General features: G+C 61.8%; 1 protein-coding gene and 1 non-coding gene across 2 annotated transcripts; one reads left to right on the top strand and one right to left on the bottom strand.

The window, feature by feature from the left end:
• The first annotated feature begins 358 nt into the window (after positions 1–358).
• On the top strand, positions 359–420 carry LOC120362871 (U7 small nuclear RNA). The gene has a single exon (XR_005578665.1). It is a non-coding gene; the product is annotated as a U7 small nuclear RNA (small nuclear RNA).
• A 1,019-nt stretch (positions 421–1,439) lies between these two features.
• Positions 1,440–12,979, bottom strand: KLF16 (KLF transcription factor 16). The gene is made up of 2 exons (XM_039465673.2): positions 12,306–12,979; positions 1,440–3,740 (listed from the first exon to the last, which is right to left on the bottom strand). Exons 1-2 carry the CDS (start codon positions 12,760–12,762, stop codon positions 3,439–3,441), a joined length of 759 nt encoding a protein of 252 aa, XP_039321607.1. The 5' UTR covers positions 12,763–12,979; the 3' UTR covers positions 1,440–3,438.
• Between the last annotated feature and the right edge of the window lie 11,623 nt (positions 12,980–24,602).

The raw sequence follows: 24,602 nt of genomic DNA, 5'->3' as shown, positions 1-24,602 counted from the left end.
TTTCCCGGCACGTGTGTGTTGGGGGTGGGTGGCAGGGTATAATTAAAAAGCCCAACGTGGCCAGACGAGGTGGCTCACACCTGTAATCCCAGCACTTTGGGAGGCCAAGGCAGACGGATCACCTGAGGTTGGGAGTTCGAGACCAGCCTGACCAAGACGGAAAAACCCCGTCTCTACTAAAAATACAAAATTAGCCCAGCCTGGTGGCGGGAGCCTGTAGTCCCAGCTACTCGGGAGGCTGAGGCAGGAGAATCGCTTGAACCCGGGAGGCGGAGGTTGCAGTGAGCCGAGATCGCGCCATTACACTCCAGTCTGGGCAGTAAGTGCGAAACTCCATCTCAAAAAATAAATACAAAAACAGTGTTACAGCTCTTTTAGAATGTGTCTAGCAGGCTTTCCGGTGTTTGCCAGAAGGCCCAAAGATAAATAAGTTTTACAAAAGTAAAAAAGCAAAAAACAAAAATAAATAAATACAAAAATAAAAGCCCAATGCGAGTGTGTCCGTCAGAGATTGCGGGGCGAGGCGAGGCGAGTATAGACCCCACATTCTGGACATTTTGCTCCAGAAGGGCCGAGAAGCAGGCAAGAGCAGGAGGGACAAGAGAGTCCACGGGGTGACATTTGTGGGGCGTCTGGTGGAATGGGAGGGTCGGTGGGGCAGCATCCAGGGTGCCTGAGGGAGGCTGCCCTTGAGTACCCAGGACCCAGGTTGGGGAGGGGTCGGGGGTAAGGGCCATGCCATCCCAGGGGGGCAGCAGGCGCAGCCCCAAGCTCCGCAGGTGTGCGGGAGGGGCCGGCCTCCCGGCTCTGGGCAGCGCTGGAGTGAACAGTGGGTTTTCCTGGGGAGGGCTTCCAAGCTGTCACCCGCTTCTCCATGCTCCCCCAGCACCGCCCCCTCTTCCCAATTCCCACTAGGGGAGCTGGTACACGGTAGACGCTCAATGCGAGCAGGAGCCTGGAGGACAGCCGGGGGACCCTCCGTGGGGGAGTCTGTACCGCGCCCACGAGCAGCCCCGTGGGCGCGGGCTCCCCCATCCACTGTGGCGCCGGAAGGGGCGGGCGACTGACGCCCCCGGGCGCCGTGTCACAGTGTCTCGGTTGCCAGGCAACAGGGCGGGCGGGAAGCCGGGCAGGGGGCGCAGCTGCGCCAGGCGTGGGTGACACCAGGCGGGCGCAGCACGCTCAGCTGCGGGCAGACCCCTCCCCGGGGCTTAGGGCTAAGTGCGGGGTACTTTGTGTCTCGGCCAGAGGGGCCTGGCCAAGACCCCCTCCACTAGTCCGCTGCCTCAGTTTCCCCACGAGGTGGACGAACTTGGGGCCACACTGGTGGGTGAGACAGAGGGGTTCAGAGCATGCCCACACGCAGGGGGCTGCCCGGGAGAGACCACGACCACACAAATACACACACACAGGCACACACACAAACACACACAGTGGAGTAAGGTTTAAAAAAGGGCTTGTTTAATTAAATACAAGGACGAGCCCAGGCAGGGCGGAGGAGGGGCACCACCCACAGAAAGCACACGTCCCTTGGAGCCACCTCCCCTGCAAATGCAGGAACCAGGTCCCAGTGCCCAGCGGCTCCTGGGGGAGTGGAGGAGTGGACGCAGGTCTCTCCAGGCCCCTGGGAACAGAGTTCTGGAACCCACAGCCCTCCCGCCCCTGCTGCAGACAGGCCCCTGCCAGGGCGGGGCCCACCAAGACACACAAAGGAAAATGGGGCCCCAGTCCCCCACCCGCCCCCACAGGCTAAGGCATCTCACTAACGCTGCCGGAGGAGGGTTTGAGTCCAGGGACGGAGGCCCTGGAGAGCTGCAGAAGGGCATCGCCGCCTCCCTCCCCCCAGGCCCCCAGGCCCCCATCCCTGGATCCTGCCAGGTTGGGGCTGGGTCCCGGTGCACACCAGTGCCAGCCAAAGGCCCCCTGCCCCCAAGCAAGAGGCAGGAAGGTTCTGGAACAAAAGGGGCAACCAGCAACCTCCCACAGCCGATTTGGGGGGATTCCGCCTTTCTGGGTCTCGGACATAAAAACCTGGCACACTTCTCATTCCAGGCTGGAGTCGTCAATATCCCCCAAGAGGAAATGCAACCCAGGCCACAGCAGGACGACCCCTGGCAAGGACATGAAGGTGGCCCCCGAGGGACAAGTCCCCACCCAACCCAAGTTCAGCTCAGAGACGCCCCCCCCCACCCACTCACACCCCCTGAGGATGCCGGACCACCCACGGGGGCCCAGAAGAAAGAAATCCGTGCCTGAAAAAATATTCTACCCGGTGCAAAAAAAAACGAGCTACCCCAGGGGGCTGCACAGCCAGCCCTCTACTTCCAGCAAAGAGGAAGACCTTGACCACGGGCCAGGGCCCGCCTCTTCCAGGCACCCAGGAGAAGGAGGGGACGTCCGGGGAGCGGCGCCAAGCCCGGGAGAGCCGGCAACCCCGGCGGGCACGGGCTCTACAGCCCCACCTGCAGGCCAGGGAGGGCAGTGTGGCCCAACGCTGCGGGCCTCCCCTTCGGAGGACAGTTGATTGTCACGTGATACCGCAAAGCCCAAAGCTGGCGGCAGGGACAGGAGGGCCAGGCCTGGTGCCAGCCTCCCCTGCAGCCTAACACCCACCCACCCACCCAGACAGGGGAGCCTGGGCCCCACCCCCGAGGAGAGAGGGAAATAAATAAGCTGGCATTCCCTCCGGACCCCGACGTCCGCCTCCCGCTCCCTACCCCAGTGAGTCAAATGTTCTTTGGAAGAACCCAGAGCACTCCCCACCCCCATCCCAGATCTCAGAAGCAAGACCTGGAGCCCCTCTGGGCATCCTAACGCCTCCCAATCCCAGCTCTACCCCCGAGGTCTGGGGGGGCCGGGCAGCCCCTACCGTGGGCAGAACCCGTGGACACCTGAGATAGAGTACCCGAGCGGGGAGCGGCCGGGCAGCACCCCTGTTTCCCTGAACTACTCCCATGGCTTTCAGTAGAGTGGGGTGGGGTGGGGAGAGGCAGGGGCCGTGTCAACCCCCAGCTCCTGTATGGCTGTCTGCACACTTCATCCCAACCTGCAGGGACAGGGCAGGGGGTGCCTTCCCTGGGCCAGCTCCCAGAAGCCCACTCCACCCCCAAACCCCACCCCGGGAGGGGGGCAGCGAGGGGTGGTGGAGAGGAGAGGGGAGGGCCTCCTAGCTGCCCCCGGGGACCCACTGCACAGATGGGAAGGAAGTTAGTATCATGGCTATTTACAGACACAAGCCCCGGTCACCCGTCCTGAGGGCCACCTCTGAAGTCAGGCGGCCCCAGGTCCAGTCTCAGGCCCCTCCTCGCTCTCTGGAGGGGGCAGGGGCATCTTCAGGGTTTGACCCCGGCTGGAAGGGACCAGGGCTCTCTGTGGATCCTCACCATACCCCTGGACGGCAGAAGCATCCTGGCGGTCAGGGTGGGCTGGCCGAGGGCCCTACAGGCCGGCGGGGGCAGGGCTGGGTGCGGGGCTGGGCGCGGGGCTCCCGGCCAGGCTGCAGGGCAGCGAGTCGCTGGGCGAGGTGCTGCGGGCACCCGGGCGTCGCAGCAGGTCCGGGTGGAAGCCGGGGTGGCGTCGGGCATGCTTGGCCAGGTGGTCGCTGCGGGTGAAGCGCTTGGAACACAGAGGGCAGGAGAAGCGCTTCTCGCCGGTGTGCGTCCGGTGGTGGCGGGCCAGCTCATCGGAGCGGGCAAACTTCTTGTCACAGCCCTGCCAGTCGCAAGCAAAAGGGCGTTCCCCTGGACAGAGAGGCAGAGACAGACAGATGTCAATGTAGGGGGCGGGAGGGACGGACACGTTCCAGCAGATCCCAAAGGGTGGTGGGCATTTGTCCCTAGGGGCTGAGTGCTGGGTGTCAATTTAAAACATGGAAAAGTGGCCGGGCGCGGTGGCTCACGCCTGTAATCCCAGCACTTTGGGAGGCCGAGGCGGGTGGATCATGAGGTCAAGAGATCGAGACCATCCTGGTCAACATGGTGAAACCCCGTCTCTACTATAAATACAAAAATTAGCTGGGCATGGTGGCACGTGCCTATAATCCCAGCTACTCGGGAGGCTGAGGCAGGAGAATTGCCTGAACCCAGGAGGCGGAGGTTGCGGTGAGCCGAGATCGCGCCATTGCACTCCAGCCTGGGTAACAAGAGCGAAACTCCATCTCAAAAAAAAAAAAAAAAAGGAAAAATGCCTAGAGCACAACGCCCACCCACCCTCCGGTGTCCCCACAGGAGACCCTAATAAGCCACCCTCTCATTTCCTAGCAGCTCTTAGAAAGGACTCTCTGGCGAGCCCAGAATCTGCTCCCTGTAAGGAAAACCTACAGACCCCCAAGGTTGAAGCTCCCCGGGCCCCCAGCCTCTGGCCCCAGGCAGGACCCTGGCAGGGATCTCCCAGGGTCTGTCCTAGGCACAGACAGGCGCAGAACGTAGGCTGTCCCTCCCGCTCCTGAGGGACATTCAGGGGCCTCTGTGTGTGCATGATCCCAACCACTACCCTCCTTTTCCAAATGACCACCTGGGGTACAAAGACTGGGTTAAGGGGGGGCACCACCACGCAGCTTGCCTAACTCTCCTGGCCCCTCCGCCAGCAGGGGGACGTGGGAGAAACCCGCACGCACGGCCAGTCTTGGCCCCGGCTCTCTCCGGGTGGGGTTAGAGGGAAGGCCAAGGCAGACATGGTAGCTCACGGGGAGGGGAGGGGGAAGGGGCGGCGCCCTGCGGCTGGACTCGCCCGCCCCCACGGGACAGATGGCGCTGGGCAGGGGCGGGCCGCCACCCGGCCACTTCCTCCACAGTCCCCTCCCACCGCCAAGGCCAGGCCTCGCCCATCCTGCCCCCAACCTGCCGTCGCCATCCTGGCCTGCCCGTGTGCCTCCACCCCGTGTGGGTCTCTGCTCCAGAACTGTGCCACCCCAAGCCCTTTTAGCCGAGCCTTACACCCACAGAGTGTGACATCCATGATGTCAGCGTCTCCCCAGCAGACAGGGGTCTCCAATGATTGGGAAGGGAAGGTCAGTCCACCCAGGCCCCGGAGCAGCACAAAGGGCCTTGTGCCCCGGAAGCCCGCGCCCTTTTCAGCAGGTCCCCGGAACCCTGGCATCCCTGGAGGCTGATGCCCCAACATTCCAGGGTTTTGCAGGGTGGTCTGTGTGGAGACTGCTCGAGCCCCTCTCGGCACTGGCTGGAACCCTGGGTAGCAAGGGAGACGTCAGAACCAACTCCCCTGGGTAGCCCCAAGGCCTATCCTGGGGAGCCACAGCAGGACCAGGGCAGCCAGAAGGGTGGTCACCTGCTGGGTCACACACTGGGCAGCCCACACTAGCACTGCTCACTGCTCTGGCCCTGAGGGCACTCCCACTGTCAGTGGAGAACTGTAGCCAGGCCGGACTTGGTGGCTCATGCCTGTTATCCCAGCACTTTGGGAGGCCAAGGTGAGTGGATCAGCTGAGATCCGGAGTTCGAGACCAGCCTAACCAACATGAAGAAACCCCGTCTCTACTAAAAATACAAAATTAACCGAGCATGGTGGCACATGCTTCTAATCACAGATATTCAGGAGGCTGAGGCAAGAGAATCGCTTGAATACGGAAGGTGCCTGTTGCAGTGAGCCAAGATTGCACCACCACACTCCAGCCTGGGCCACAAGAGCAAAACGCCTCCTCAAAAAAAAAAAAAAGCCTGCAGTCACCCAGGCCCCTAGAAGAAACCAAAGCAAGGACCATGGTGACGGGGTCCTGAGGTGACCATGCTCAGGATGACCCGGTGACATCTCTGCTCTAAGAAGATCAGGGGCTGCCCTGGGGAGCCCGGCTGAGGAGGGGGACAGGAGGGTGAGGGGTCCACTCACTGAGGGGCACCAGCGATCACCCGTGACCCAGGAAGGGCTGGAAGAAAAAATACTTCCTTTCCCCTCATCCCATCTTTCAGAAAAACAAAAGACTGGCAATCAGAGACCAGCAGCCCTCACCCTCAAAAGGCGGTGAATCCAGGAAGCTGGGGAAGAGAACAACTGTCCCCAAAGACCAGCAGTGGCCCCAAATCCCTGGAGCTGCCTGCTCCATGCCCCAAGCCTCCCCCAAGCAACCCAGGATACAGACAGCAGCAGCTAGGATCGGGGGTCCCCCGGCTGGGGGCCGTCTACACCAAACGAGGCACAGAGCAGTCCTGGAAAGGACTCCACTCCCATCTCAACCCCACTGGGCCCTGTCAGCTCCCAAGGCCTCAGTCTGGGAAGGGGGTCTGGCTGTGGGAGCGCGGCTAAGGCAGACCACGGGATGGGGGCGCGCGCCCCTCCAGGGGCCACACCGCCGTGTCGCCATCTTGCAAGGCACAGACGACGGGGAAGCGACAGGAGGGAGGGCAGCATATCCCACGGCTGGGTGCCCGGCAGTCAGTCAACTTCCCCTTTCAGGGCGGCGGGGCTGGTCCCCCCCTCCCAGTTCCACTGTGCGAGGAGCAGGTTGCCAGCGGGGCGAGCGGGCCAGGGCGCGCGCAGCCGCTGGGAACACAGCTGCCGCACGTAGCTCGGCGGCGGCGGGGACATCCGCAGCCCCAGCCGGCCCCACTCACGTGGTCCCGCTCCCGCCGGGGCCAGGGGGCCCGGGCCAGGGTCGCCTAGCCGGCCTGAGCTCCTGTCAGCCCCGAGTGCTGGGAGGCTGGGGCACGCACGTGCGCACGTGGGTGGCGGGGTAGGGGGTGCGCGGGCTATCCGCCCCCGCCGCGCTGGGCGAAGAGCATCTGCGAAATGCCAGGCCCTGCCACCCTCTCACACAATCCGCTGGCAGGAAGGAGGGTGGGGTGAACCTCTGGGGGCCCAGCATGCACTGGTTCCCAGCCGGCAGGACCCCCAGCTGCACAGCCACCCGGCTGCTCCGCGCTACCAGCTACCTGTCTGGGAAGTGGCACCGGTGGATGCGGCGGGTGGGGACAACGCGGGAGGGCAGTGTGGGCGGGGCCACGGTGGACTTGACCCTCTGACTCAGGCTGGGCCCGGGTGAACTCAGGACAGTCTCGGAAACAGGCAGGCTCCGAAAAATGGAGGCCAGGAAGTCCTGGAAACCTGGCCCGGCCCCCCTGAGCCGGCAGAGGAGGGGCCTGGAGACGGGACTGCTCCCCGGGCCCAGGTTCCCACCGGGAAGCCTCACCTCCTGAGCTTGTCTGGGGGCGTGAGGTGGGGAGGGGAGCTGCGGCCGGCGGCCTGCCAGGGCCCTCAGGTGCACCTAACAGGTGAGGTCGGCTCTGCAGGGGAGGGTGCAGGTGGGGAACCAGGAAAGGCTGGGGTTGGGGGAGGGGAGGCCAGGGAGGGGCGGGGGCTGCTGAAGGTGACCCCTGAGCAGGTTCCACAGAACCTAGAGGGAGCTGCTTCTGGGAGACGCTGCAGAAGCGGGGGAACATGGGTGGTGAGGCCCCACCAGCCTGGGGAGTGGGGCCTTGAATACCATCTGGGCCATGGCAGCCCCCACACCCACTCCACCGCCAGCTACCCCTGTCTTCCCAAAGCCGAAGCTTCCCGCCTCCCCCATCCCCACTCCTCCAGCACACTTCCCCTTTCCAAGCCCTCTGCTGTTCCCGCCAAATACTCAGGCAGCCATACCCACCATGTCAATCCCTCCCCTCCCCCTGAATCCCATCGCCTTTGGGATCATCCAGACCCCACCCCGCCCCTCCCAGCTCACGCCCGGACTAGTGCAGTAGTCCAGTAGCTCCCGCCTGGGCCACCCAGACTCTGCTTGGCTCTCCAGAGCTCCGCCCTGGCCCGGGGTCAAACCCCATCCTGCCAGGAGCTCCTCTGAGCAGTACTGCTCCTCGCAATGGCCTGGTGTCCCTCAAGTATCCTTGGTCAGCTTCTCTGTCCTGTGCCAGGCGTCTAAAATGCTTGCATCTTGTGGGTGTACTATCTGTGCCCCGAACTCCAGTGGGAGCTGAAGGCAGGCACTAGTTCACAGCCGGGTCCCCAGCCATGCCTGGCACAGACCTGGCATACAGCAGGCGCTTAATGCGTATCTGTGGAAAGGGAGCATGCAGGCCTAGCAGATAAAGCCCCACAAGACCGATGGCAGGCGATGTTTGCTCAGTACCTCCAATACCCCGTCCTCCCCGCCCCCACCGAACTGTCACTACCCCCTTCTGCATATAAGGAGACCCGCTTGAGGCCCAACCCAGGCCGGGACCTCCTAACCTCCTGCACCAGGCTCTGCGTACCTGGAGGCCTGGGGCGGGCTGGGGGTGGGGGGAGGGACAACTCCCTCACGGGCCGGTGCCCTTGGAACCTCTGTTCCAGAAATGGCCTGAGCCAGGGCGGCCCCACAGCCCGCCCGGGTGGTATCATCTGCATCCTCCCCGCCGATCTGGGCTGCTTTTATCAGAAAGCCTGGGTGGGGGGTTGGTTATCGCCCCCCACAACCTTGGAGGAGCCCTGCCCCAAGCTGCCAGCTGGGGCACCTGCAGGCAATTCCAGCTGCTCTCGGCACTCTGCCGGCTGGAGAGAGGGTGGGTGCGGGAGGGCAGTCCCTGGCCCCCTGCCCTCCACCCCCTGCGGCCTGGCACTGCCCCTCCCTGGCCCTCCACAGATAAGCTGCCAGTTCTCCCAAGCTCTGCCCACCAGTGCTGCCATCCCGACCCTACGGGAGCTCATAGTTCTGCCTGGGGGTGGAGGGGAGAATACAGGGTGGGGCATCGAGGCTTCCCTCTCGAGCCTCAGTTTCCCCACCCACCTGTCCTCCTGGGGCCCTAGGAGGCACCCAGGCACAGCACCGCACCCCTCGTCCCGAGGGTCTCCCTCCACCCCAATCTGCAAACGGCACACCTCGCTCTCTCCCGCGTCTCATCCTGCCCTCCTCACCCCTTTCTGATCCTAATCCCTTCTCCATAAACGGATTTTCCTCTGCAAAGGCCAGCCTGCCTCGCTGCCGCCGCCCCCAGCGTCCCCACCCTGGGGATTAAATGCAGACCTTCACCTTGGCGAGGTGCCCCCTCCTCCCCAGCTCAAGTCCCAGATCTCCAATTCCTGCCCCAGAACCAGCACACCCTCTCTCTTCCATTCCCTGCCCCACCCAGCCCGGTGGGCCTCAGGCTGCCTCCTCCAGGAAGTACTTTCCGCCATCACTGGCAACGCGGCTGCCCCCCCACCCCCCCACCACGCACACAGTGCCCTAAGTCCTGGGGCGCAGGGACTGGGATGCTTGCCGCTGGCCTGCTGCGGGGGCACACCAAGACCCTCTCAGATGCAAATAAACGGGACTTAAGAGAGACAGTGGGGTACAACCGGGGGTGACCCTGCAGTCCCCTGCGACACCTGAGGACACTTGTAGTTGTCACGACTGGGGGGTGCTCCTGGCATGGAGTGGGTGGAGGCAGGGACACTGCTCAGCACCCTGCAGTGCCCGGGATGGCCCCACCCCAGAAAACCATCAGGCCCCAAATGTCTCAGTAAGCGGGGAGGGGGAGAAGCCCTAGATGACAAGACCCCTCGCAGGTCTGAGCCCCTCTCCTGGGGAGGGCGTCGGCAGGCTGACAATGCGCTGGGCACCGGGACGCCGGGGGTGGGGAGGCCCCTCTGGGGATGCAGGAGGTTTGGAGAGCAGGGAGCAGCCAGCCAGCCTCTCCTCCCGCCCCCGCCCCAACTCGCTGGCTCTCTCACTCTCCGTAACCATAGCAACGGCGTCAACATCTCCCACAGCTTCCAAAGTCCTTCCCCGCCCCACGCAGGGGGGAGAGAGAGAGCCGCCGAGCTAGGAGAGGGGCTGTGGGCCAGACCCAGGGGACGGGAGGAGCCGGCCTGCCCCCTGCTGCCCCCATGAAAAAAAATCCCGCTGCTCCTCTGGCCGCCTGGCTCCCAGGGCCAAACGCGGCCGCGATGAAGGGAGCACCGTGCTTTGCACGGGCGGGGCTCCGCCTGTGTGCCTCAGTTGGCTTATCTGTAAAAATGTGTTCCCTTTACAGAGGACAAGCACCCCTGGCAGGGGTGGGTGGAGGTGGAACCCCCTTCCCAATGGCCCCCCTGAGCAGCCCTGCCGCCGCCACTGACTGCGGTTCCTCTGCTGATCTCTCTCGACCTCCATTCAGGGATGGCCCTGAATTGGGGCTCCCTCTCAAAAAAACACATGGCCTTCCTGTCCCCAAAAACCAGCTTAATAGCTGCCATCCCCTCCCTTCCCCAGGGGGACTGAAAAAAGCCAAAGCACCTCCCACTAAGAGGGGCGGTTTACACAGACCCCTGGGCAGGCCCGGGGAGGCCTGGAGGAGGAGCCTGGACAGCCGCAAGTATCCCAAACCCTTCGGAGAGCGAACCCAAGGTTCCTGGGCCCGGGACTGCCCTCCAGTACCCAAACTGGGATTGTAAAGGGGGCTTTGGGACCGGCACAGGCAGGCTCCCAAGGGGTGGGGGAGGGTGCCAGGAGACGCACACTGCCCTCCCCCACCAGGCAGGGTAGAAGGTGGTGCGTCATCTGCACATCTGCACCACCTGAGATGCCAGCCTCTGCCCCCCAGGACTGTTTCTCACTGAGACCCCGGGACAGCCATACTGCCTTCCCAGGACTCTGAACCCACCCTTCCCTCCCTGCTGGCTTAGGGACCACTGTCCCCACTGCCCGGGAGCCTAAGGAAGTGCCCCTCGCCACTGTACGAGGTGGCCACCCCGTCCACTTAACCCAGAAATCTCAGAAGACCCAAATGGAGCTCTCAGGCCACGCCATTTGGCATAGGAAGGATGACCTGGCAGACAGGTGGGAGTCGCTTTGTCAACAGGCTCCCACTTCAGCTTTTCTGTTGAGATCGGCAAACATCCCCAGCGAGCCAGAGCATTCCTGGACCCCGGCCCATCGCTGCCTCGATATCCTCACAGACCCCAAAACGTCCCTCCCCTCGGAGATACACGGACCCCACTGCCCTCGGCTCCTAGCAGAAAACGAAGATCCCACCCAAGTCCCGTCCTGACGCCCTCGGTTCCTGTCTGTCTCCAGGCGGGAAGAGCCTCCAGGCCCCGGGCACCAGGACGGGGACTGAGCCAGGGGTGTAAAGAGAACACACCACCGCCCCCACCCCACCCTCCTGCTCTCCAGCCTCGGGCGTCCCAGCTCGGCTCCCCACACCCCAAGGATGGACCCTCAGTTCTTCCACCAGGCATTTGAGGCCCCTGCTCATTTCAGCCCCACCACCTGGACAGCCCGCTTCCCTGCGGCTGCTCCTCGCGTCCCTACAATCCGAGCCCACGGACCAAGCCCCCTGGAGTGTCCGGCCGCCCAAAGCGGCCCCCGCTACGACTATGAAAAAAGGCAGCATCGCACTCTTGATCGAGATGAGAAAATCGAGACTCAGATCGGGCAGAGGTCCTCTGGGGGCCGGGCCAGAACGCCAAGCCCAGGTGCAGCCCCACAGCCTCCCCCTAGTCCCCTATCCTCCCCGGAAGGGACAAGCACTCGAATGTCCAAACCCGGGAGGGCCATCAAGGCCGACCGTCCTCTGTCACCCAGTCCAAACTTCCAGTCCAGAAGGTGGAACCCAAGGAGGGAACAGTGAAAAAATATGGCCAGGCTCACCCGGCTGCCGGTTCCCCTGGCCGCCCCCGGGGCTGCGCTAGGAGGGGCGTTGGTGCAGCCGGAGCGCTCCCCGCTCCAACCCCGCGCACCATCCCGCCTGATACGGGTGAACAAATACGCCGGGGAAATACACGCAGCATGGACCCAAGTCCCTCAAGGGGTCCTGTAAAGTCTCCCCGGCCCGGACTCAGGCCCACACTCCCAGCCGCGCCTCCCCCTCGTTAAAATACAGAGAACGCAGAGAAAACGTGCCAGGCTCCCCCATCCTGGCTCCGCGCCAGGAGCTCTGCCGACCTCTGGGGAGAATCCGCGCCGCCACCCCGGAGGCGGTGACGCGGTTCCTCCTCCATTTTCACAGATAAGGAAACTGAGGCTGGGGGAGGGGGAGGACCCAGAACCTCAGGGCCGGATGCTGCAACCACAGTGCCCACCGCCCAGAACAGAAGAAACGAAAAAAAACGGAAAAAGGCGCAGACAGGGGGAGAGGTGGTCTGCACAGGAGTCTCGCTCCCTCCCGCGGACCTCGCTGGGCTCCCGGTGCCCCCGCCACGGCCGCCGGGGCGGCCATCCGCGCGCCGCCCGACCGCGTGGCCGCCACGCCCCCCGCGCGCGCCCCACCCACCGAGGCCCCGCCCTGCCGGCCGGCGCGGCGGCGGCCCGGGCGCGCCCCCCTCCCCGCCCCCCACGCGCCACGCAGTTTCGGGGTCCCGGCGGGGGAGGGGGCTCGGGCGGCCGCCCCCGCCGGGGCCGGGATCGCGGCTGCGCTCACCTGTGTGCGTCCGCAGGTGCGACTTTAGGTGCGAGGACTTGTAGTAGGCTTTGGCGCAGTCCGGGAAGGGACAGCGGTGGCTCTTGGCGGCGGCGGAGGGCGCGGCGCCGGGGGCGCGGCCCGAGGACGGGGACGAGGCGGCGGAGGAGGAGGAGGCGGGCGAGGCGCCCCCCGGGGCGGCTCCTGGTCCGCCGCGCAGGTCGGCCAGGATGCTGGCGGCCAGCAGGTGGGGCGCCGCGGCGGCGCCGGGGCCCGGGCCGGGGACGGCGGGGGGCGGCGGGGGCAGCCCCGGGGTCCCCGGCGAGGCGGCCTCGCGGCGCGCCGCGAGCACATCCAGGCCGGCGGCGGGGCCCGCGCCCTCGGGGCCGGGCCGCCCGCGGTGCACCACGGCGCCCGAGGAGATGGCCATGAGCACGTCGGCGGCGAAGTAATCCACGCACGCCACGGCCGCCGACATGCCGGGCAAGGGCGCGGGGCGCGGCGGGCGGAGAGGAGGAGGCGGGAGCGGCGCCCGTCCGGCCGGCGGCGGCTGCTCGAGTGCGGGAGGCGGAGGCGGAGGAGGAGGAGGAGGCCCGGCGCGCGCCGCCGCCGCCGCCCGCGCTCGGCCTGCCCCGCCCCGCCTGACGCGCCCTGACGCACCGGAGCCCGCGGGGGCGGCCACAGCCCGCCCCGCCCGGAGGACGCCCCCTCGGGGCGCCGCAGCCACGCCCCCCGCCCGGCGCGCCCTCCACCACTCTCCAAGCCGCGCGCGGCCTCCGGGGGCGGGGCTCGGGCCGGAGGAACCCGCCCCCGGCGCGCCCACTCCGGCCTCCGGGAGCGCCCAGCGTCTTAGTCCGGGAGCGCGTCCTCCCCGCGCTGGGGTGCAAGGCCGGGGAGCCCCGCCCCCTCCCGGCGCGCCCCACTCCAGTGCGCGCCCCCGTACCTCTCCCTGGGGCAACACCCCCCACAGGCCGGGGCGGGAGGTCAAGGACCCCGCCCCCTCTCCGGCACGCCCCTCCCTCCCAGGGCGCGCCCCGCCCCATCCCGGCACGCCCCTCCCTCCAGAGCGCGCCCCGCCTCCTCGCTGGCGCGCCCACCCCACGCCGGGGCGCGCGGCCGGCGGGAGCCCGCCCCCTCCCCGGATGCTTCCACCCTGGCCCCGGGCGCGCCCCCGTTCGCGATGGAGGAGGGCTCCGATCCCCACGTGGCCGGGGTGGGGGGGTGCGGAAGCGGCCAGCCCCGCCCCCAAGCCACGTGCGCGACCCTTCCCCCCCTTCTCTCGGCCTGCCTGCTTTGACCCCGCACCAAGGCAACTGCTGGAGCTCTTCTCTGCGGTTCCTTCTAGCCGCTCACGGAGCCCCTGGGGACCACCGGCTTAGGCACCCGGTATCCCGCGGCGGGACCGCGAGGGTGGGGCAGGCCTGCGTTGGTTCCTCTTTGCACCCAGTTCCGGAGCTACTGGAGCGCAGCCCACTGGGGGTGGGGAGGGCCCACTGGGGGTGGGGAGGGCCGTGTGGGTCCAAGAGGGTCGGGATACGGGGACGGGAAGAGGAGCCGGACGCAAAGGAAGGGCTGGGCTGGGGGCGCCTAAGCGGGGAAGAGGTTCCCCGCCCTGCTGGGATACCGGGTCTGGCGCTCCGCTTTCCAGCCCCAGGCATCGATCCTTAGGGCTCGGACGGGAAAACGGAGGCCAGGTATTGAGGCCTCCCGGCCGCGAGGACGTCCGGGCCAAGTTAAATATCGGCCTGGACGCAGGGGACGCGGATGGCCCAGCTCGCAGGCCCAAGGTGGCGGGGGCGCAGAAGCTGGGCGGCCCCTCTGGGTCGCGACCGCGCTCCCGCCTCTTCCCAGCTCTGGCCGCAGCGGCCTCCAGGGGGCGGAACTGCTTTGGCCTGCGGCGACCTCCTGCTCTGGGCTGGGCATGGACAGAGGCCCTAACCCGACTCCCAGCTTCTCTAGGCCCATCCTCCCCACCTGCAACCCCAGCTGACGCCCTGAGGCTGACCACAGTCCCCTGCGTCGCCCGCACCGCACCTGGGCTCAACCAGGCTTGGTGAAGCCAGCTGAGCCCTCCGGCCCCAGTCAGCCCACTGGACCTGGCTGCACAGAGCGGAGCCCAGAGAGGAAGCTCAGCCAGTGAGGGAAGGCACAGGGTGTGTGCACGCACACTCGCCCCTCTCCTAGGCCTGGGCCACAGAACCCTCTCTGCACCCCTTCCATGTGTGGGCACGCGGCGGGTGCTGGGGGTCAGCGTTCCTGCTCCCACTGGGCCCCTGGTGTCTGAATCTCTAGGACGGTGGGCCACCTGAGCAGGTCCCCCGGTTCCACTATCTCAGCAGCCCCTAGGGGCCTGGGACCCAGCGATGGCTTGTGGACAGCTGTGTTGAGGCCTCAGGGCTCACACCCAAGCACTTGTCTTCCGTTGATGTTTCCTGGCTTAGAGCAGAACCAACCAGCCCTGCCCTTGAGGGGCTCACAGTTGCCACTGGGAGGCTAAAGATGGGATGGGCAGGGGTGAGCCACCCCCAGGGTGGGCCTTGTGGCCCCAGGCAGGACCTCTGTGAAACCCCGTTGTCTGCCCACTCCAGCCATCATCAGGGTTTCAAGTGAGTGGCCTCATCTGCAGGTCATGCCAGCCACTCCATAGGCAGGAGACCCCAGGTGGGGAGCACACAGCCCACACCCCACCCCTGACGTTTCTGTTCACACCCCTAAGCCCCAGGAACACTCTGGCAACACATGGGGCCTGCAATGAACATGGACAGCCCCTGCCTCCAGCCTGACAGCAGTGAGGGGTACTGCGCTCTGCTCACTCTTCCTTACTCTCTTATGACTCTTGTGTCTCCACCGGGCGCAGTGGCTCATGCCTGGAATGCCAGCACTTTGAGAGGCCAGGGTAGGAGAATCACTTGAAGCTAGAAGTTCAAGACCAGCCGGGGCAACAGTGAGACCCCGACTCTCCACATGTTCTCTACTAAAAATACAGAAAGAACAATTGGCCAGGTGAGGTGGCGGGCACCTGTAGTCCCAGCTACTCAGGAGGCTGAAGCAGGAGAATCGCTTGAACCCGGGAGGGGGAGGTTTCGGTGAGTCAAGATCCGGACACTGCACTCCAGCATGAATGACAAGAGCAAAACTTCATCTCAAAAAAAAAAAAAAAAAAAAAAAAAAAAAAATTTAGCTGGAGGATGGGCGTGGTGGCTCACACCTCTAATCCCAGCACTCTGGGAGGCCCAGGTGGGTGGATCACCTGTGGCTTCGAGTTTGAGACCAGCCTGACAAACCTGGAGAAACTCCGTCTCTACTAAATATACAAAAAAAAATTAGCTGGGCGTGGTGGCACGTGCCTGTAATCCCAGCTACTCAGGAAGCTGAGGCAGGAGAATCTCTTGAACCCGGGAAGCGGAGGCTGCAGTGAGCCAAGATCACGCCACTGCACTCCAGCCTGGGCAACAAAAGCAACACTGTCTCAAAAAAAAAAATAAATAAATAAATAAATAAATTAGCTGGCCACAGTGGCCCAGCTAGCAGTGAGCTGTGAGTGCACTCCAGCCTGGGTGACAGAGCAGGACCCTATCTTGAAAAAAAGAAAAGGGAGGTGTCATTCCCATTTTACAGATGACGAAATCAAGACCGAGAGAGTGAGGCCCCTGCTCACAGCTAAGAGGCAGCACACAGTTTGGGGCATCCAGGCTCACATATAACTCAGCCCCTTCTAATGGGGGGTCAGGTCTACCCTTCCCTGACAGCACCCAAGAAGTTCAGGGCAGCTCCTCCCAGTCCCACAGATGGACTCCCAAGCCTGAAGGCTATGGAGCAGAGCTCAGCAGGGGATAGACAGCACCCACATGTTGCTGGGGCTGGGTCTGTGGGGGGACAGGAAGAACACAAGAGGGGACTCTCAGAGGGGACACTGAGCCAGGAACTTGGGCCCTGACTTGGGAGGGGACAAACACTCTCTCCCAGGGTACAGATGAGGGCAGAGGTTACATAACGTGGGGTGCACCCACAACACGGATACCCCAAGGTAGGTGAGGGCCAAAAACAAGGGCGCAGGGCTGGAGCAGTGGCTTACACCTGTAAGCCCAGCACTGGGGGCCAAAATGGGAGAACTGCTTGAGCCCAAGAATTCAAGACCGGCAACATAGTGAGACCTCGTCTGCACAAAAAAAATTTCAAAACTTACCCAGACATAATAGTGCACGCCTGTGGGCCCAGCTCCTCTGGAGGCTGGGGCAGGAGGGTTGCTTGTGGCCCAGAGGTTGAGGCTGCAGTGAGCTGTGATACCCCCACCCTGGGCAACAGAGCGAGATCCTGTCTCTGAAAGGAATGATGAACTGGCAGGGTGCGGTGGCTCACGCCTGTAATCTCAGTACTTTGGGAGGCCAAGGCGGTGGATCACCTGAGGTCAGGAGTTCGAGACTAGCTGGTCAACATGGTGAAACCCCATCCCTACTAACAGTATAAAAATTAGCCAGGAGCGGTGGAGGGTGCCTGTAGTCCCAGCTACTTGGGAGGCTGAGGCAGGAGAACTGTTGAATCTGGGAGGCGGAGGTTGCAGTGAGCCGAGATGGAGCCACTGTGCTCCAGCCTGGCAAGAGAGCGCCACTCCCTCTCAAAAAAAAAAAAAATTTATATAAATAAGTACAATAATAAATAATAAAGGTGCAGCGGGAGGGGGGGATAATGTGTAGGGGTGTGTGTGTGTGTGTGTGTGTCCCCACGTGCACACCTGAGCTGGAACTGCCGTATCTTCTTACGACAGTCAGGCCTTTGCTTTGTAATGGTTTTAATAGTGCTTTCTGTAGTACTCAAGAGTTTTTTTTTTTTTTTTATCATGTGTGTTTACTACATGTCTCTAAACGTCAACAGGTATCTAAGCAATGCAATTATGGGCCATTTGTCCTTTCATTTTTATGCTGTTCTTCATGAGAATTCATCTTCTAAATAAAACCTCCCCCCCGCCCCCTGCCCAGCGTGGGCTGGACTGAGTGACTGGCTGCCACAGAAGAGAACAGGGAGAGGAGACGGTGGTGGTGGGCCCCAGGAGACCAGGGACCCCGCCTGCATCAGGCGGCGGAGGTCAGCATCGCGAGGGAAGTGGTGGGGGTCTCGGGGACCCCTGCTGGGTGGTGAGGAGAAAGGCACCTGGAGGGGAGCGTCCTTCCCCAAATGTGTCACCTCGGCGTGACTTCGGGAAGACGGGCAAACCCAGGTTAGGGGATGTTTCACAGCAGGCCTGAGCAGGCCTCCTCAAGACTGTCGAGGTCATTAAAGACAAGCAAAGCTCGAAGAACCACGACGGACCTTTATGAGATTAAAGCGAAACAAGGACTAAATGCCGTGCGGGACACCGGATGGGGCCTGGGCAGGAAAGAAAAGGCCTTTGGACTTTGGGGGAAACTGACTTTTGGGGGAAGCTGGAATGGGGAGCCTGAGGTTTCGCGGGCAGGCCTGCACCCATGTTCATTTCCTGCCTTTGGGCGACACAGTGACACTGTAACTGAAAAAAAAAAAAAAAATCGCCGGGCGCGGTGGCTCAAGCCTGTAATCCCAGCACTTTGGGAGGCCGAGGCGGGTGGATCACAAGGTTGAAAGATCGAGACCATCCTGGTCAACATGGTGAAACCCCGTCTCTACTAAAAATACAAAAAATTAGCTGGGCATGGTGGCGTGTGCCTGTAATCCCAGCAACTCAGGAGGCTGAGGCGGGAGAATTGCCTGAACCCAGAAGGCGGAGGTTGCGGTGAGCCGAGATCGCGCCGTTGCACTCCAGCCTGGGTAACAAGAGCGAAACTCCGTCTCAAAAAAAAAAAAAAAAAAAAAAAAAAAAAATCAAAGGTTCCTGGCCAGGCACAGGGGCTCGCACCTATAATCCCAGCACTCTGGGAGGCCGAGGCGGGTGGATCACGAGGTCAAGAGATTGAGACCATCCTGGTCAACATGATGAAACCCCGTCTCTACTAAAAAAATACAAGAAAAAATTAGCTAGGCATGGTGGCGCGTGCCTGTAATCCCAGCTACTCAGGAGGCTGAGGCAGGAGAACTGCCTGAACCCAGGAGGCGGAGGTTGCGGTGAGCCGAGATCGCACCATTGCACTCCAGCCTGGGTAACAAGAGCGAAACTCCGTCTCAAAAAAAAAAAAAAAAATTAGCTGGGCATGGTGGTGTGCGCCTGTAATCCCAGCACTTTGGGAGGCCAAGGCGGGCAGATCACAAGGTCAAGAGATCGAGACCATCCTGGCCAACATGGTGAAAGCCCGTCTCTACCAAAAACAGAAAAATCAGCTGGGCATGGTGGTGCGTGCCTGTAATCCCAGCTACTCGGGAGGCTGAGGCAGAATTGCTTGGACCTGGGAGGTGGAGGTTGCAATGAGCCGAAACTGTGCCACTGCACTCCAGCCTGGGCGACAGAATGAGACTCTTTTGAAAAAAGAAAAAAGAAAAGAAAGAAAGATCCCTAAGGAAGCGTGCATAGGGAGAGACGTCTTGCACTGCTGGTAACAGAGAAAAGAGAGAATGGACCCCGGTGTCAGCGGCGCGGCCACAGAGACCCGGCGGCTGCTGAGAATCAGGCAGCACTGCCAGTCCTGCCAGGGAGCCTCGTGCTTAGGGTGGGAAAAGCTTCACAGTAAAGCCTGTGCCCCAGCCACGGCCTCAGCTCTCCATGTGCTGTCACCTGTACCCACAAGCTGTTTATTCACAGGTGACTTCTGCCGACCTGTGGAAATCACCTCCGGGCAGCCCACAGGGAACTGGGACCACTGCCGGAGGGAGGGGCGGGCAGGGAGGTAGCCGAGAGAAGCGTGCACTCGGCAGCCCACGGCCGTCTGAGCTTCTCAGCGTGCGACCCTGACCTCTCCCAGTGATCCTGTCTGCCAACAAAACACCGATGTCCCCACCCCCCAGGGGCTGCAGTTCCTGTAGGACACGGTGGTTTGGTGATGAAGCCTTTATTTACATTAATGCACATGTTGCATTACGTGACCAGAAAACCCACCCTCAAAGCCGCTGGGCGTTTCTGTTAAGGCACTAAATCACTTACCACAGTCCAGGTGGGCCACTGTGTGTTGGGGAGGGGGCAGCTGCAAGCTCCGGAGGGGACACAGGCCAAGGCTCAGCCAGGCAGGTGGGAAGGCGGGGTGGTGGCTGCCACCCTCCAACCGGAGGACACAGCGAGGTCACCTGCTGGCCAGCTGCAAGGAAGCCCCTGTCTGGAGCGCTACAGCTGTTGTGGGGACACCAAGGCCTTCTCCATCCTGCTCTGGGGGGAGCAGGGGCAGAATCTGGTTGCCATTTCCTTTCCTGTGCGAATACCGCCCCCCACACCTCCAGCCCTTTCTCAGCAGGCCTGCAGGGCCGGGGTGGGGATTTCATCTGCAGGGAGCTAGGAGGGGCACCCAGGCCCCCCCACTTCCTTGGTCTCCCCAGTCTCCTGAGGGAGCTACAAAGCATCCTTAAGAGCTCTCCTCCTCAAACAGGCTCAGGCGGGTGGCGAGGGCTAAAGGGTGCTCTGCTAACAGCCACGGGGCTCAGAGAGCACCCCGCCCGGGCTCCTTCCCTCCATGAGGCTGTCCCAGAGGCGAGCTCTCCTCCACGGACACACACGGTGCCTGGTCCGGGCTCCACTTCCAGCTGGGTGCTAGGGAGAGAATAGGCTCTGGTCTGGCAGGACAGCTCGCTGTCTGGCTGGGAGATGGGGTCTCCGTGACTTCTCTCGGTGGGAAAGCAGGGTCGGTGACCCCAGCAGCCCAGGGTTGTTGTGAAGATCGACATGGCACCTGGCAGGAGCCCAGAGCCGGGAAGGAAGCGGGATCAGCGGCTTGTGCTGGCCCTCAGGCCACTCCGACACCGGGTGGGCACCCGCTGGATGGAATCACAGGTAACAAGTCAGTCCTGTGCTCCCATCTCGATCCTGACACCCAGACTCAGACGTGGACAGGCAGGTGGTCCCTGCCCTGGGGGAGGAAAGAGGCTGCGCCTGCTCCCAGAGGACCCACCTCAGACCATGGCCACCACAGGCAGAGAGAACAGAATCCCAGTAGGGATGGTCCCCATCTTCTTCTGGAAGCCCAGGGGGCCCTTGGGTCATGCAGGATGGAGCCAGCCACGTGGATACGACCAGCTGGGCATTAATGGGACAACAGATGAACTCCAGCTGCAGTTGCAGAAGAGCCTGGGTCAGCCTCCCAGCCCCATGCTGGGACCCCATGAATGCCAGTTGGGAGCTGACAGGCCACTGGACCCCTCAGGAGAAGCCTGAGGGGCACAGCCCTGGGCACTGCCGAACCCACACCTGCAGCAGGGGCCTCTGCCACACCCCAGCAACCATGCTGCAGTCACGGGCCAGGGCGGGGTGTGCCCCTCAGGGATCTGGATACCAGAGCAGGCCTAGGCCACGGGGTCACCTGGCTGTGTGTCCCAGCACCCAGGGCCCCACGTCAAGGCGTACCAGGTGCAAGTGACACAGGGTGGACCAGAGACTCAGCCTCCAGGCACCGTATGCAGGAGAATGCTGCCGCCAGGCCTCAACAACTGTGTCCTGGAAAATCCACAAAATGGAGAACCGGAAATTGGCCCTGCTCCCAATCTGGCCGTGGGCGATAGCAAGGGGGAGGTGGGGAGAGCATGTGTCCTGGAACAGATCTCGGGCTGCCCTGTCACTGCCCCTGCAGGATCGTCCCGGGTCCCAAGAGCAGGGTATGGTGGGGAGAGGCCCAGGGTGGAAGCTGGCCTGAGAGCCTGCAGCCTGAAGGCCCGGACTCAGTTTACCCCTGTGTGAGAGGGGCAGGCAGAGGGAATACAGAGGTGTGTGCTGCAGGTGTCTGGGAGCCAGACCCAAGAATCGGGGCTGAGTTCTCAGTAGCTTGAGAAAGCCTGAAACGGAGGCCAGCACGTCTCACTGAATATCCACGGGAGGGAGGGAGGGCACTGTCCCATCCCTAATACTTAGGTCTCGAAAATCCTCTTCATCACAGGGTCCTGTGGAACTAGTGTCACATCAGTCAGTTTAAGCTGTCAACTATTTAAGATGAGAATTTTATCTCAGTTTGAGCCATAAATCTAAGAATCTAAGCCAGCTCAATTTCTTTCAAAAAAGATGACGGATAAACTTGCCTGCTGTTCCGGAGAAAAAAACTAAACATGTGGCTAGGCGCGGTGGCTCACACCTGTAATCCCATCACTGTGGGAGGCTGAGGCAGGTGGATCACCTGAGGTCAGGAGTTTGAGACCAGCCCGACCAACATGATGAAAACCCATCTCTACCAAAAATACAAAAATTAGGCGGGCGTGGTGGCACACACTTGTAATTTCAACTACTCAGGAGGGTAAGGGAGGGGAATCACTTGAATCCGTGGTGGCACACACTTGTAATTTCAACTACTCAGGAGGGTAAGGCAGGGGAATCACTTGAATCCGGGAAAGGGAGGTTGCAGTGAGCCAAGATCGTGCCACTGCACTCCAGACTGGGCAACACAGCAAGACTTCATCACCAAAAAAAAAAAAAAAAAAAAAAAAAAAAAAAAAAATGAGCAAAATATTAAAATATTGCAGGGAGGCAGGGCCTCAGGACAGGAAGTCATGGAGTCTCAGGGACAGACTGAATCCACTTGCCATAAAGATAGCACTTCAGTGGGGGAAAGAATGGTTTTTTTTTGGGAAATGAAGTTGGAACAATTTGGGAGAAAAAGTTTGTTTCCTACCTTACGCCTCACCAGGACTACTTTCTAAAATCAGACATCAACATTTAAATACATACTAAAAAAGAAAACAAAAAAAACCACTACATTTCTAGAAGAAAATCTCAAATGCTTTATAATCTTACAAGTGGGGAAGATATTCCTGAGATCACAGAAAAAAGCAGGAGCCGTAAGGGAAAAAACTAATGACCAATAACAATCTCAGATGTCTGGCTTAAAGAAAGAAATACACACACAGGAAGTCAAAGACGAATGACAGAAAAAAGAAACGCTTCTACTCGACAGAGAGCCAGTTTCCTTCGTCTGAAAAGTGCTCCTGGAAAACACTACCATCCACCCAACAGGAAAATGAGCCAAGAAAACAAAATACAAACGGCTTTTAAATATTCAAACGTTTATAATAAATATATTTTCCAATCTCTAAATGGTGATTAGCAGTGGTAACAACGATCCGCTTCAAATAGTATCACATTAAGATGTTTGATTATACTCACAAAAAATAGACCTACGCCTATAGTGAAATACTACCTCACGCCTACCAGCTTGGGCAAGGGTGTCACGGGCCCCCTCTTACGCTGGTGGGGGAGGGCAATTGGGTAGCACCTCTTTTCGGACCTAAATAAAGCCATAGCACTTCCGCACCAAGGAATTTAGCCTACGGAAATAGTCCTACTTGGGCAAAAAAGGGCCTGTGCCAGGAATAGTTAAGCTAGCGCTGTTCGTTATAAAAGACAGCAAAAACCCTAAATTCCCACCAGGAAAGGGGATAAAATCTGGTGCTTGTCAACTGATCACAGGGAACAAAAATATATAAATAACAATAATAAAAAATCTGGTGCTATAAAACGCCGTTTCCATATGAATCCTACCTGTATGTGAATGTATGGGGCGCTCTCCAAGCCACGTTAAGTATAAGGGCCCCAAGTAAAGAAACTGACCTTTTGCAGAAACGCTCGTAGATGTTCCTGCATTGACTTTCTTTGTTGACCCGTAAGAAACGGGTTTCTCTCTGCCCCGGGGGAGGAGAACTGGGCCTTGGAGGTTAGGAAAGGGAGAAACGGCCGGGCGCGGTGGCTCACGCCTGTAATCCAAACACTTTGGAGGCCAAGGCGGGCGGATCACCCGAGGTCCGGAGTTCAAGACCAGCCTGACCAACATGGTGAAACTCTGTCTTTTAAAAATAAAAGGAAAGGAAAGAGAGAAACAGATCAAGTCTTCACCAAATACCCGTTTCAGGCTCCCTGAATTTTCTACTCTGTGAACCTGAACACGCTTTTGTTCTATTGCAAGCAGTTGCTTTGCACTGGCGGCAATGAGGACACGGCGGAGTCCCAGCTCGCAGGGGCTTAGGTTCTGAAGCTCTGCACCAGCGCAGCGCCCAGGGGTCAGCGGCAGCAGCGAGCAGGGGCGCGGGAAGCGGGGAGGATCTTCGCGAGGCAGAAAGTCAGACGCGTTCCGAAACGTGAGCCGCGCTGGGAGGCATGGGGCACGACCAGGGACAGAGGGAGGACACTGCGGTCGCAAAGCCCAGTCCGTGCAAAGGCCCCGTGGTCGGCCAGGAGCTCGGGCGCGCCCTGCTCTAGCGAGGTCTCCTTCCGAACGTCCCGTGGCACCGCTTCCCACGGAGCGGCAGGCGCTGCCTGGCGACCCGGACCCCGCGGCGGCCCTCACGCGCCCACGAGGGACTCGAGGCCTAGGGAAGGCGTGGGAGCGACCGGAAAGGGGCAAGGCCCAGCCGGACGGGCCCTGAACTGGGTCCCAGCGGCCGCCACTTACCACCGAGGAGGCCGCCTCCTGGTCCACCGTCTGACGCCAGCAGCTACCGCCATCTCCACTTCCGCGCACGCGCCGCCACTTCCGCTTCCGCCCGTGCTGTGGCCCCGCACGTGACGCGGCGTCCTTCCCGCGCCCAGGCTGAAGCACCGCCCCCTCTTAAAGGGGCCACGGACTAGAGCCAGTCGGAGGTGGCTTGGGGTCCTGGCCTCGCCACGGTCTCGGTCGCGTGACACAGGCTGAACCACGCCCGAACCTTTGGTGGACGGCAGACCACCGGTTCCCGAGTCCTCCCGGTTCTAGGGCTTCTGGCCTAGAGATCGTCGGAACCCTTCTCGTGACCCCAGCTCCAGGATCGGCTCCCTCTCTCAGGAGAGACCTTGGGGGCCCAAGCACCTGCCACCGCCCTTTGCTGGACCCCAGCTTCGCCGTCTACAAAGGAAGCGGCCTGCCCGAGCTCTGGGGTCCGACCGGGACGGCACTTGAGGACGCAGAGTGCGCCGTCCCGACCCCTCTGCAGTGGGGCCCCGGGACCGACGGGAAGCTGTCGTGGACTGCGGGCAGTCCCGGGATGGCAGCAGGGTCCCCACACCTGGCGTCCTCATCGCAGCCACCCAGCAGGGCTCACCTGCTGCCCCCATCCATCACCGCGCACTCAGCTCTCTAAGGGCCCCCCGGACTAGACCCAGACCCACCCCGCTTCGACAGGGAGTAAAACCCACAAGGGGGTCCGTGCTGGTCTCTCCTGGAGACTCGGGGACGAAACCGGGAAATCCCGGCCAACTTCGACCTCGCCGAGCCCTCAGGAGAGTGAGCAGAGCCATGAAAGGAAGGAGAGCAGCCC

This window comes from Saimiri boliviensis, chromosome 14 (assembly GCF_048565385.1).
Source record: "Saimiri boliviensis isolate mSaiBol1 chromosome 14, mSaiBol1.pri, whole genome shotgun sequence".
In the NCBI taxonomy this organism is placed as follows: Eukaryota; Metazoa; Chordata; class Mammalia; order Primates; family Cebidae; genus Saimiri; species Saimiri boliviensis.
This window is presented reverse-complemented; position numbering and strand designations above follow the sequence as displayed.